Source organism: Emys orbicularis, chromosome 25 (genome assembly GCF_028017835.1).
Source record: "Emys orbicularis isolate rEmyOrb1 chromosome 25, rEmyOrb1.hap1, whole genome shotgun sequence".
NCBI classification, from domain to species: domain Eukaryota; kingdom Metazoa; phylum Chordata; order Testudines; family Emydidae; genus Emys; species Emys orbicularis.
The window spans coordinates 4,771,789-4,785,906 of record NC_088707.1 but is presented as its reverse complement, the minus strand read 5'-3'; the positions used below and the strand labels follow the sequence as shown (position 1 = coordinate 4,785,906).

Genomic DNA, 14,118 nt, shown 5'->3' with positions numbered 1-14,118 from the left:
CATGGAATACTGAGGGGCCAGGCTCTGTAGTGCAGCAAAGTCCCTCTATGGCCACAGCTCAGTAACTGGTGACCCCTGGGGGAGGAGATGCTGTAGAAAATGTTCGTGGAGGGGGTCAGCAATTTCGCCATCACACCCACCCTCAGTCGCCACCACAGCCAAATGTTCTCTTAGCCCCCGTGCCAACAGCTGGTGCTTTTCAGGGCGGAGAGGCCTGGGTTTGATCTCAGTGGACCACGGGTGATGGCTTCACTACCACGCTGCGTAATAAGCAAGAATGCCGAGCCCAGCGTGTTACTGCCTGCCCTGGATGGGACCGGGAAGCGCACGAGAGGAATGGGGAAGAGAAACAATCAGGAGGCAGAGTTTCCCCGACGTCGTCTCCAGATGGGCTCCAGGCTGCAGCCCAGGGGAGTCCACAGAGCCCCGCAGTTCAGGGGTGTTCGGATCAGGGCCCATTCTAATTTAGGGGCACAGGCTGAGCCCTAGGAGACGTCCCCCCATGGGTGGTTTCTAAAGCTCTCAACATTCCCCCTTCCGGATCACAGCCTCACCCACCTCCTACCCCCCGGCTGGGTCTCGCTGCCGAATTAAAAATGTATTGCTCAGGGTAACAATAATTCATCCAACGTCTAATGCTCAACATTTTGTCAGGATTATCCTGATTAACCCGGAATTAATCCTGATCTCAATGTTAACTGGATTAATGCTAAAATCGGATTAGTGGTTAAACCGGACCCCTTGACTAACGCATGGGGCCTCGGCTAACAGATGTGTGCGGGCTGCCCCTGGGAGCCAGATGTGAGAGGGAGCTGGGCAGGGACTCGCCAGCCTTGGAGGGGCCCTACCAGGTATTTATTAAAGAGGTTACCCCTGAAACAAGGATACTGGTAGCATTGAAGTCCACTCTAATCACTGCCAATACACAGGCAAACTGCTCAGCTCTCCAGCAGAGGAGAGAGAGGGAGGGAAGGGAACAAGAAAGAAAAGAAAGAGAAAATGAACGAGAGGGAAAGAGGAAGAACAAGAAAAACAGTGGAAAAAAAGAACAAAAGCAAGAGAGAAAATGAAATAAAGACAAACTCGAGAAAGAAAGAGAAAAAGAATGAGAGAGAGAGAAAGCAGGAGAGATACAAAGAATGAGAAGCCTGACTCCAGCCTTGGGATTCCCAGTCTCCCTGCTCCCACCGGAGCCTGTGAAGTCCTTTCAGTAGGTAGCATAGGGGGCTGCTAGCAATCCCCCGCCTGGCAGGTACCCGCAGCCCTTCACTCTTCTGCCTACCTGCTGAATATTTAAAAGCCTTGATTCTCTGCAGCCTCATGAATATTGACAGCAGTTGGTTTCCTGCCACCTTCGTGCGTATTGGGGACGGTCCCTTCCCAGCCGCGGGCAGGCGGCTCAGGGCTAGGCAGCAGCTCCATCCCCACGGATCCGCGACCTGCCTACTCAGGAGGGGGTTGCTCTGCAGGCCAGTGAGGGCAACGCGATCAAATCCTGCAGCACTGCGGCCCCCGGCCTCCCATCTTTGCACCTGCCCTTCCCAGGGGTGGTTGCTTTGGGATTCCCCTTCAAAAGCCCATCAGGGGCCTCTCTAGTCAGAGAGCAGCAGAGGGGCCCCCACCCCAAGACCGACATGGCCCCCCCCCCAAGCAGGCCCAGCCTCAGTTACCAGGCAACCGCTTGACAAACTAACTCGGGTCCGATGCCCATCTCCCCGTCCCGCAGCAGGACCAGAGAGGGCGGCAACATCCTCACGCAGCCTCTCCAGCTAAAGGACTGGAAGAGGGAGCCACTGGTGCTTCCCCCCTCCCCTGATCGCAAGACCGTCCCCAAAGAGGGTTCTCGGAGCAGAGCTGGCTCTCCCGACTCTACCGCAGTCCAGATCTGGCAAGTGGGAAATCAGTGCCAAGCGCAGGGAGGAGGGAGAGCTGGCCTGGCCCTGCTGTGGAGACAAAACGGGGACCCTCAGATCACAGTAATAATTGCTAAACCAACAGCTCCCCGCTCCTCCCGACTCACTCCCGCTCCTTGAGTCCAGGGGCACACGTCCCCACTGGGAGCCCCCAGCCGCACGGCCTCTGCTGCTGCAGCAGCTTTTTATTGGGGTGCCTTCCCCTTCTCTCCTGACATCTCTCAGCTCACACCCCATGAGCCCAGCAAGTGCCCTCAGTGGGAAATGAGCAGGGAGCGGAGATGCCCCGGCCTGCACGCCTGACCCCTGGGGATGATCCAGATCAGAGGGAATGGGGTCCCCAAGGGAGCGGAGCCTGGCTTGGTGACTCCTCCAGAGTGGTCAGGGAGATGGCCTCGTGGGGGACGTGCAGCAGAAAGGAGACACCCCAGCCCCCCATGGTGGGGTGGGGGAAATCACAGACCCGGATTCCCATCCACTGGGAGTAGATACCAACAGACACGGGCCCCTAACCGCCCAGGGGCATGACAAGGTCCTGGCACGACAAGGTCCTGGCACTAGCGATGTGCGTGTTGGTGTGTGTGGAGATACCCCAAACCTGGGCTCCTATCCCACGGCATGACAGACCAACAGGGGGATCCCCATCCCTGGGGGAGGGAAGGGACAGAGCTGTCGAGCATCACTGATTCTTCTGTCAAGAGGATAGCTGCGAGAGAATCCCCCATCCACAGGCTGCTCATCTCGCAAGGCTGGGGCAGGCAGGGTGCCCCCCCGTGACATAGCTTCCCGGCCCGGTGGGATTGCCCAGTGCGCTTGGCCAGGCCGGTCACGTCTGCAGCCAGCGCCAGGCGTGCTGGGAGACTGCGGCTCACGCTCAGGCTTCTAATCCATTCCAGCCTCGGCTGCCGCTGCCTCCGCAGTCCTGTCGACATTTACCCTGGCAGGCTCCTGCAGCAGCTGGGTTAAGCGGAGGCCTCATTAAATCTCTCTGCTCTCCAGTGATGCTGCCTCGCACAGCTTCAGCCCCCGAAAACAGCAAATTACCGCAGCCTACCGGGGGATGCCTGGAAATCGGAGAAAAAGTCGGGAGGGGGGCAGGCAGCCCCTGCCTTGGGCTGGCGAGCACTTACAGACCCACCCCAGGGCATGGCCGGGGGGTTGGCCCCCAGGGGGTACTGAGGATCTAGCCCCCTCACTCATATATACTGTCCCCTCCTCTGTTCTGGGGCTAGGCTGGGCCCTGGGCAGGAGACCCATAGTACCAACCTTACTGCCCTATTTGGTGGGGATTCTTCCTCCCCCCCACCCCAGGAAAGCCCCAAATTGCCACGAGCCCCTCCCCCTCGGACAGGCTGGCAAGCGCTGGGGGAAATTTCTCCTGCCCCCGCCTCTCCTCCCCCAAGCATCCCTGGGCAAGCCAGCAGATGGGGCGCGAGTCACACGGCTGCACCCAAACACCTCCACCTTCTTATACTAACCCCCCCCCCCCAATATCCTGCAATAAAAGCCTGCCTCCCCAACGGCCTGGGCAGCACAGCTGAGACAAAAGGCCAGCAGGAGGGCATGAGAATGCACATTTATTGCAGGCGGGAGCAGGAGGGGCAGGATTACAGGAGCTAAACCTGCTTGGCATTTGCCTGTCTCCTCCGAGTAAATATCACTGCTGTGTATAGGATTGGTTAGGCAAACGCCTCAAGTCCCCAGCGGGATGGGAAAAGCTTCCAGGAGTCCCACCCCCTTACCATCCATGAACAAACCTCTGCCCACACAGGACTTCCTAGCTGACGTTATGCTGCAGGCTGTGGCCATTTGGAATGTGGGACAGAACCCAGACCGCTCCAGCAAGCACAGGGCCCTGCCATTTAAGCTAAGGGAGAATCTCCATTTGCTGTTAGCGGTATAGCGCTCATGACACAGGGCTGAGACAGTCCAGTTGCACTCAGCAGAGGGCAGCAATGCACACTGTCTCTCTCCTCCTCCTCACGCCTATAGGAGGTTTCAGTAACTTTTATTCTGCTTCATATGAAGTTTCCAAAAGTTCTGGGGCTCAACGGGAGTTTTCCTGGAAGGACTAAAGGGACCTGTGCTGAGCCCTTTCTCTGCTCGCTGTTCAGGCCACAAGCGACATGAGTTTTAGGAGCTCATCCCTCTCCTTAGTAGGTATTTGTCCACATCGCAAACACAATTTGACTTTAAGAGCAGTCTCTGCCCAGGCTAGTTCCAGGAGAAGGCTAAAGGGGCAGTATTGTCTGTAGAGAGCAATGAACACTGGGTGCTGTGGACCAGGGTTGATGGGCATTGGCAGAGCTGTGTGTGAGATGCTCAGGACTGGAAGAGCAGCAGGGCAGGATGGAGGTGCATTGGTAGATCTGCACAGAGGCTGCCTGCATCCTGCTTAGCTCTAAACGAGCATTAGCCAGTTCTGACTTTCACACCAGCCAAATTCTCCTACAGTCTATGTGAAAGAGACACCCTGTGCCCCTGGCAGCCCAGGGCATGGATGGAGGGGGGCGGGGGCTTCCCCAAACTCATGCCCTGTCCTCCAAGGGTGGGATCTCCATTCACACTAGCCCTGTTCTCAATCCTGGGATGAGCTCTCAGCTCCCGCTGACTGCCTCATTGCCAGCTACGCCCCGGAGGGGGCAGGATGGTGGAGCAGGCCCTTGCGGAGCGACTTGGGCTGAGAGACGGGAAAGTTCATCGAGAGGATCAAACTCTCCAAACTATTTGACAATTACGGGAGCTAAGGGCCTTGGCAGATGTCGCTGCTCGCCCCATCCCCGTTGCCTGGGCTGTGGTTGCTAGGTAACCGAAAGGTCGCTGGTTGCCAGGCTGGCCGGATGAGGGACTCTGAAATATGCAGTGGGACAAGGAGACCAGAATCTCCGTGACAACAGCCGTGGAGAGAGGTTGGACTGATGGGCAGCCTGACTGATGGGATGAGTCATACATGTGATGAGCTGGGGCTGGCTCAACTCTACACGGCCTAGCATTAGGATGGTGGGGGACAGGTCCTTGGCACAGACCCCATGCTGGGCAGGAGAGGGCATGTCAGCAGAAGGGCCTCCTTGTCCGTCTAGTCACCTATACAGCCCCCATCATGATAGTCCCCCGCCCCACTGCATCCTCCTCCTTCAACAGGCTAGGGACAGAGGGTCTAGGGCACGCCAGATCTCGGCTGGCTGGCCCCTGTCCAGGCTGATACAGATGGCGAGCTCTACGTTGATGTAAGCTCAGGGGTGCAAAAGGGCTCTTGTAGACCAGGGGAAAAAGCAGGCAGCTTGAAAATCCCCAGGAGCTGCAGGAGAAGCCCCTTGCATCTGCTCTTGAAGATCCTTTTCTAGGCAGATGGAGCAGCTCCCCCCGGCTGAGCCCCCATTGCTTGTGCCTCTCTGAGTGGTGGGGTCAGATAGCTGGGGACCGTCCCTTGCATGGCAGAGTGGGATTTAACCCTTCATGCTCTTTCCCATAGGTGGTGTGGGTCACAGCCTCCCTTAGGAGATCCAGCCAGGGACGCTGCTAGGCCATGCCACCAATCTCTCCTTCCCAGCCAGAACCGAGAGGGAACGTCACCCACCAGCCCCAAAGACCCAGGCTGTGTCCTCCAGGAAAAGGCACCTCCCAGTGCACAACCCCTGCCAGACCAAGCCACACGCGTGCCGAGAGGGCGCACCGAGACCTCCCGGCAACGCCGCTGACCTTGGCAGGTGCCGCGGCTTCGCTCAGCCAACACAGTTCCTCGGGCAAGGTGGTGGGAGGAAAGATTCTGTGAAACGGGCCAACTTTGCACTGCACAACAACGGGGCGAAGGCTGGCCTGGGCGCTGCCAGGGAGGAGTGGGAAAGCCGGGGTCCTCGGCCCTGCCAGGAGGGGCTTGTTGGGATGCCGGGTTTGCGGTTTAGGGGGTGACCATGCCCAGAGCAATACAATAAAGAAGAAAGACTTTGCCCTGGGTCCAAGGATGCCAGAGTCCTTTACAGACCATTAGGAGTTAACCCCCTGCCGCAGAGCATGTATCATTAGCCTCATTTTACAGATGAGGAAGCAGACACAGGGAGCTGGAGTGACTCACCCTACGCCATCTGCTGAGTCTGGAACCGGACCCAGATCTCAGAACTCCCAGTCCAGTGCCCGAGCAGCAACCTGCCCCTTCCTCTCCTGCGGAGGGTAAGAATCAGGAGTCACTCCTCAGAGGGGAATAGGGAATATCACCATTTCTATTGCTCCGTGATTTGAGCAAACAACATTCCCGACCTTGAAATAGTCCCTCCTTCTGCTCCAAATGGCCTTAACCAAACCGGCCTTGAGTGACCAGCCGAGAGCTGGAACTCCAGGCTGGTTGGAGACCCAGAAGCTGTGGGCGAAGCCTGGAGGCAGAGCTGGTCTATGGGAGGTGGGATCTCCTGTCGCTGCCTGTTCCTCAGGCTTCCTACTGCGCCCTTAACGCTGGCGTCATCTGTTTCCTTGCCTGGGAGGTTTACAGAGAGGGCTGCGGCACCAGTACACACTAGGGCAAGTCCATGGTTTTCCGAGCTCCATTGGGAAGAAGGGTCTGAATGACCTTGAAGAGTTTCCACCCCACATCACGTCCCCGCTGCTGCTCATGTTCCACCTGGCCCCCCTGTTCGGCACCAGCCCGTAAGACCCTTGGGATGTGGGGGAGAAGCGATTTCAAGAGAGGGAGAAAAGCCTGATCGGCCTCAGGCAAAGACCCAGAGCAACAGCACTGCCCATCCCTAGCCTAGCTCAGTCACACTGGTGGTACGTCCCCTGCACCGGTGCTGGGGCCCAGCTATAGGCAATACACCGACACCGAGCCCCTTCTCTTCCCCGGAGCTCTGGCGAGGCAGTGCCCATGAGGACAGCCGAAGTGGGAGTCAGACAGCGCGGCTCCCCTGCTGCTCCCTTAGAGGTCACTGTATGAATCACCGCGAGGGGAGGTTTCCGAGAGCTCTGCAGAGCCCAAGCACGGGATAAGGGGTGTGAATGTTACGTGGCAAGAGATGAGGAGCTGGTGGGGAGACGCAAGGAGGGAGCGGATAATAGTCTAGTCAGCTCAGGATCTAACCACCACCAGACCGAGTGTTCACACAGCACCACGGGCAGCTTTACGTAGACAGTCCCAGCTGGGGAGCTCAAAGCACCATGCAGAAGAGAGGTGGGTGTTCTCCCTGCTTTACCGAGGTGGAAACTGAGGCATGGAGCCGTGACACAAGCCACACCCAAGCAAGCTAGTTGATGCCCAGAGCCTTGCTTCAAGTACTAGGCCAAGTTGCCTCTCAACGTTCCTAGTTATCTCCGCTAAGGGGACTCAAATCTCATGCTTCAGGGTATTGGTTGTGCTGCTGGAAGGGCCAGGAAGGAATTAGTCTCTCCCCTCCCATGTGCCGCACCACCCATCTGCTCAGGTGCATTATTATTATTATTGCCTTCCTCTGAAGTATCAGGGACAGGGCACTGCAGGATGCAGGATCCTAGGCTGGTCTGTTCCAATATGCTACATTCACCATCCCACAGCGCCTAGAACTGGTCACATCAGGGGCTTTGACACCCACCAGACGAGATCCTAAACCCTAACCCGGCTTCCCGGCGGACTGAGCAGCCTTGCCTATGCCCTGGTGTGGCAGCTCACAACCAGACACTTCACACTGTGCATCACACAACTCCCCCATGACACCACAGTGCAGCAGAGGATCCAAAGAGACTGTTTTACTGGCTGCGAACTCGAATGTATTTCCGGGCTGCTTTTATTATTCTCTTTCCAAGTCTGTTACAAACCAGGTGCTAGATGCGTAACATGGGTTCAACCCTGCCAGAGGCTAGGGCCCTTCAACAGCTCATTCAAGGTATGTCTATACTGCACCGTAAACCCAGGTTCAGATATGGGTTCGAGCCCCCCCCCCCCCCCCCCCCAGCCACACACAAATCATTTGGGGGTGGGAGAGGGGATTTAAAAAGGTCTCCCTTCCCCCACCCCGCTGGAACCCCAAACACAATATGCTTGTGCACAAGCAGCAAAAAGTGAAGCCGATCGGTGCGACGTAATCGTGCAAGCCGAGTGCAGATCGCCGCTCAGCAGGCTGCACGTGGTGGTGGGGAGTGGTGAAAATGGTGACAAGCAGATCGGGGAGGGAGGGATTGTATTTGGAATCCTCCAGTCTGTGGATTGACTAGGAACAGGCTGAGGATCAGAATTGTCCTCTGCCCATCTAGGACCTTGACCTAGCACCTGGGTGAAGAATTTGAACTGGATTCCTGGAATGGCCTGAACCTCTGTTTCCACTCACTGCTCTTTTCCCAGAGCCAAGGAGCCAGGATTCTGCCCTCTGCTACCCGGGTGTAAGCCCAGAGCAGACACTGATTGCAGTGCTTTGACTGTGGATTTAAGGGGGTGTAACGGAGAGCCGAAGGGGACTCAGACACGCAAGAGCCCATCCTGCAGAACCTGGCAATAGCAGCTGTATCCTTCTCATGAGCGTCAACCGCTCCTGAATCACACCCCAGAACTAGCTGAACGCTGCAACCCTGATGAGAGATCCCTGACTCCCAACCCCCACTTGCGCACACACAGATGGAGAAAGGGTGAAAAAGCGCATGCACTTTAAACAGAAGCGTGGAAAAAAAATAAATTCAGAAATACTGACCTTAAAGCTCCAGTAGTTGGGTTGCTAACAAAACAAAAACAAAACAAAAAACACAAAACAAAACAAAAAAAAATACCATTAAGATGCTGCTTGGAGAACAGTTGACTTTAAACTGGGAGATGAAGCTTGGTTTAGTTTCTGTTTAAAGTCCCCTCCCTCGTATTTTGTTTAGCGTCATGCTGCTATTGCCTCTTGGTGGGTGGGGGCACGGGAGTTCGGGGACCAGGGGAACATGCAGCCAGGCAAGAGGGGACAAACACACACGAGGGTTTGATGTGGGTTAGGAGTCAAACGGAAGAATGGAGGGGGCATTGTGATGCCAGGCCTGGATAGTAGCATGACCCACAAAGTTCATGCCAGATATTTCTAAAGGCTACTGGCGCTGCCCTCCTTGGCCGGCTTCCCTGCTAGGTGGGTCTCTCTCCAGGGAAATTTTCTTTTAAAGGGATTCCCTCCAGTCCCCACGCATCCTTCTGTGCCCAGCAACCCCTGCAGGGCTGATCCTGAGGGCAGGGACCAGAGCAGAAGTAGTTGGCTCTCCTTTAGAGCATTTGCAAGGCTAAGAGCATCGCTGGCATCTAGCCGACATGCTTTGGCGAGCAACAGGAGCTGGCCCTCAGTTATAGCACACAAGTTCCTGGATAGCCAAGCACGGGATCCTTCCCTTAGGGTTATGTCTACACTGGAACTGGAGAGATAATTTCCAGCGCCAGTGTAGACGTGTCCTTGTAGGTAAGGCCCTAGTTGAGTTGCAGGGTGATCTTCAAATACTTGCAGCTGAGTTGCGGACAAGATGTGGAAAATCATGGAAAAGTAATAATGGACCGTTATTCATAGCGGTAAGTCAGAGAAGACATTCATTTAAGAAAAATTTGCTGGAAGGATATAAACACACAAATATTGTTATGCCGGCGAATTTTTTTTGATAACCAGACATTTTGCTGCAACTATATTACAGTCGTGTAAAAAAAAAAAAAAAGTGTGACTGGTACAATACAAAATTCAGAAGACTAAAAGTCTTAACTCAACTGCTGTAGAAACCGAGTCGGGTCATTTTAGCCATTTACCTTTTACAGGCACTGCGTGTTAGTGCAGTACCAATTGCATACGCAAAATGTGTGCAAAACTGTGGACTTTGCAAAATAAGCGAGTTAAAAGCAAAACTGCGGTGGAAGCCAAATATTGCGGGAACCACAATATTGCGCATGAAGTGGGGCCTTACTTATAGGAGGTCAGCTGATGACTAAGGAGGGGAGAGTAGATGGTTTTAAACCTCCCTCGAATGCCCTTATTGGTTAGCCCAGATTTGTACCCACAGAGGATCCCTTACCCTTTAAAAATATACACACACACACTCAGTGCCCACTGAGTTAGCACGAGGAAGGGCAGTGGAGAGGGGCAAGGGAGAGTACCCAAGGCCCCCCGGCTCTGCGTTAGGATTTGGCCAAGGCTGCCTTCATCACGTGGGCCCTGTCCGGAGCAAAGCAGCAGGACAAATGCTCGTCCCCTGCTGTCTGTGCAGCCTGGCAGCGGAAGCAGGACGGGGTAGAGTTAAGGATTCCCTGGCAGGCCCCAGCATGCCAGCCCCATGTACCACAAGCCAAGGACATGCTTTCCGGCTGCAGCGCCCTGCAGCGCTAGGTGCCCAAGGGGAACCTGGTTCCTGATCTTTAACCAAGGAGATTAAGGGCCAGGAATGGACTGTCCCTCTTTGCCCCCAAGGCCCTTGCTAGCAGAGATACCGTCACAAAAGAAGGCCCCGCAGGATGCCAATAGCGTGACTTTGCTCTCAGGAAGCAGAGGAGATGATCGGCTCAAACGCACGCATGGTTGGAGCTAGCCCCGGGAGGGGGGTGAGCAAAGGGGTGGAATCCAGACAAGGGCAGTCCACTGGGACACAAGCAGCCCTGGGGCGCACTCGCTCACCCAGCCTGTGGCTCAATGAGGTACTGGTGTGGCTCAGATTTGGCATGGCCTGTGCAGGGGGTATCTGAGGCCCATTTGCTCCTAGAGGACAATACGAGTCCAGTGGGAAACGAACAAAACCCGGTAACTGAAAATACAGATCGAGAACATCATTAGAACCCTGCTCACACACCCCACTCCGCTGAGGGAGAGTGGACACGCTTGACAGAAGCATCAAAAAAGGCTTCCTGCAACCCCAGGGCTGTGTCTAGGGACGGTAACCGGCCAGCGTCATAAGTGTCAATACAGCCCAGACTGGGGCCATATAAGCTGATCCAGGACTGCCTCTGCGCTAACTCCAGGCAAACAAACCCCCTGCACAACAAAGGAGTTTCTGCATTCCTGGAGCCTGGAAAAGCCACCCATCCTGTGCGGGAGGGAGGCGGCTCTCTCTTTACAGGGACAATCTATGGAAATCGCCCTGTAGGAGGGGAAGACTCCAGGATTTTGACCCAAGGGCCTCATGGCATTCACCCCATTGACACAACAGCTCCAGTGGGGAGGGCAGACCAGCTGGCAAATGGTCCTGGCTCTTCCCTTCCCCCCCCCCCATTCTTCTCCCAGGCTGCCCATCAACCCCATGCTTTCCAGAGGGCTTGAAGGCTTCGCCAGGTCCCTTCCAGCCCCTCATTTCTACACGTCTATGCTGGTGCAGCTGTGACGTTATTGACATAAACTGGGACCATATAGATCATTGTTGCAACCAAGGTCCTGTAGTGGCACCCAAATCTTGTATAAAGGGGGTCAAATGGGGTGTCTAAGACAAGGTTATGGTTTACTGGTTATGATTATGCTGTCTATATGGGTGTATCAGTTTTGTAGTTGAAGTTATGAATATTGGCTCTATACTGTCTGTATGGCAAACTTATGCTGTGCTGCTGGGTGACATCCCAGACAAGCTGGGATTAGCTCTGCCTAGCCTGCTTGATGGCCCATTAAGGACCATCAGCTATACAATGGACCCATTGAGAGAAGGCCAATATGCCTTCAGACTCAGCAAAGTATGCAGGGACTGGCCCATGTGACTCCAGGCTCCATTTTGCTGTAATTTTCCACAGTGAGAACAAAGAGGTGTTCTTACACCTGGAAAAGACTGATGCCTCATCTCCATTGGGTCTTCAATCGTGCTTCATACCTCTGGAGGAACTTTGCTACAAGCTGAAGCTTTGAACAAAGGACTGAGGACCCATCCCAGCGGGGGATGTATTCCAGAGACTTGATTTGAACCTGCAGTTTATTCTATCGCTGCTGCAAGCCTGAACCAACTTTGCCATTACTGTATGTAATTGATTCCATGTAACCAATTCTAACTCTCATCTCTATCTTTTTCCTTTTATGAATAAACCTTTAGATTTTAGGTTCTAAAGGATTGGCAACAGCGTGATTTGTGGGTAAGATCTGATTTGTATATTGACCTGGGTCTGGGGCTTGGTCCTTTGGGATCAGGAGAACCTTTTTCTTTTACTGGGGTATTGGTTTTCATAACCATTTGTCCCCATAACGAGTGGCACTGGTGGTAATACTGGGAAACTGGAGTGTCTAAGGAGATTGCTTGTGAGACTTGCGGTTAGCCAGTGGGGTGAGACCGAAGTCCTCCTAGTCTGGCTGGTTTGGTTTGCCTTAGAGGTGGAAAAAACCCCAGCCTTGGGCTGTAACTGCCCTATTTGAGCAATTTGTCCTGAGTTGGCACTCTCAGTTGGGTTCCACCAGAACCGCATCGTCACAGCAGCTAAGGGTACGTCTACCCTGCAATAAAAATCCTGCAGCACCGACTCTCGGAGCCTGGATCAACTGACTCTGTTTCCCCCTCTGGGCGCCAGCCCAAGCCTGAACGTCTACACCGGACTTTTTAGCAAGAGCCCCGCAGAGCCAGAGTCAGCTGGACTGGGCCAGCCACGGCCATGCTGCAGGACTTTTACTGCAGTGTAGAGGTACCCTAAGAGGTAAGATGCTTCCCCTTCTAAAAGGCAGGGCCCTTGCTGATATTCCACTGGCCCTTAAGTCCTGGAAATGTTGACAGTAAACTCTCCCACCAGCAGGATCTAGGGATATAGAGAAAGTAGAACACTTTGTGCCTACATCGAGAGGGTTTATCCAAGGGTCTCAAAGCCTTCTGCAAACAGAGAGCCTGGGGAGGTTAGGTACCAGATGTATTGTCCCCATTTTACTGATGAAGAAACTGAGGCTTGGCCTACACACAAATTAGCAACAGCTGAACTAAAGGTGTCTTTGTAAATCAGTTTAGTCAAATTGACTGAAAACCCTGCACAGACTTATTTCAGCTTAAGAGTCGCTTGTACCATCGTCGCTTCAGTCAGCTCCTTACTGACACAAGCCAGGCTTAACCTAAATAAGACTTTGCACCAGTCAAACTAAATCAGATTTAAGTGAGATGGGTGCAGCTTTCTCATGCAGATAAGACCTGAGTCACAGAGGTCTTTTTCAAAGTCGCACTCTGACTCAGAGGCAGAACCAGAAGTAGAACCCAGGAGTCCTGATTACCAGGCACTATTCGATCACTGCCAGCAGCAGGAACCAAAGCCACCCTGTGAAGCTTTTACAAAATGTATTTTTATCCGCCAAACCTACTAATGAACACAAACTTCTTTGTTGGGCGTGCCCGGAGAGCAGGAGAGGGGAGAGAACTGGAAAGGCAGAGCGTGGCTGTCTGATTTGAAGGCACCGCCAACGTTCCACAGTGTACAGCCCTGTCTGTCTTGGGGTTCTCTGAAGGGCAGTATAAACCCCCAGCGCAGATGTGACGCACCAGGGTAATATGAGGCTTGCACCAGAGCGACTTATCCTGGAACACACTTGTGCCGGTATCTATCTTTCCTGGGCTTTTGCACTGGGGGTAGTTATCCCACATCCGCACAGTTACATCAATGCTCTGACACCAGTGCAAATTTAAGAGTGTCTCTCCTCCGTACAGGCGGCTCAGGACGGTAGCAGGTACCTGATCGCAGGTGGGGATCAACATGCCATTCAAGAATTTTAAACACGTTTCAAATTGGGCCGCACTCGGAAGCAATTTTTAGGACATGCTCGGACACCCTCGGCAGTCCAGAGCCGAATCCCCTGATGCCGGATACTGCGGTATCTGCCTTACAGAGTGAAACGTGTCCCAGAGTCCTCCCTTAAAGCAAGCGTCTCTAAATCACCCAAAACTAACCTCCAACGGACAAGAGCATGATCTGGCTCTACCTTCATTGCAAGACCCAAGTCCATTTAGCAAGTGGTTTGGTTGGTCCCTCAACTGGTTGCTTCATTCAGCTCAGTTTTGAAGCCACAGGCTGGAATCAACATTAGCGCCAGCCAGGTGGGTGCGGAGGGAGAACAGCCCTTGCCAGCCAGAAGAAGAGGAGGAGGTGGGAGTAGAATTCCCTTCTGCCCAGCCCTGGCAGAGTCCTGGTGAGTTAGCTGACCATCCAACGGACCACACACCCCCCATCTCCCATTCCCACCCCTGTTTTGATCGGTCACAGTGGGTCTCTACAACACGGTGTCACTGGGATCTCCCAGCCACGGGCAGCGTATCAGAACCTCTAGAGGCATAAGTAAGAGGTGGTGGCCTCGGCCTCCCAATTTGTCACCCC

General features: G+C 54.3%; 1 protein-coding gene across 1 annotated transcript in view; it reads right to left on the bottom strand.

Annotated features, from left to right (window-relative positions):
- Window positions 1-14,118, bottom strand: part of SRCIN1 (SRC kinase signaling inhibitor 1) — a 157,306-nt gene that overhangs the window by 54,263 nt on the left and 88,925 nt on the right. Inside the window, exon 3 of the mRNA XM_065422641.1 lies at window positions 8,558-8,581. Coding sequence (XP_065278713.1) covers window positions 8,558-8,581 — 24 coding nt within the window. The remainder of the gene's footprint in view (window positions 1-8,557; window positions 8,582-14,118) is intronic.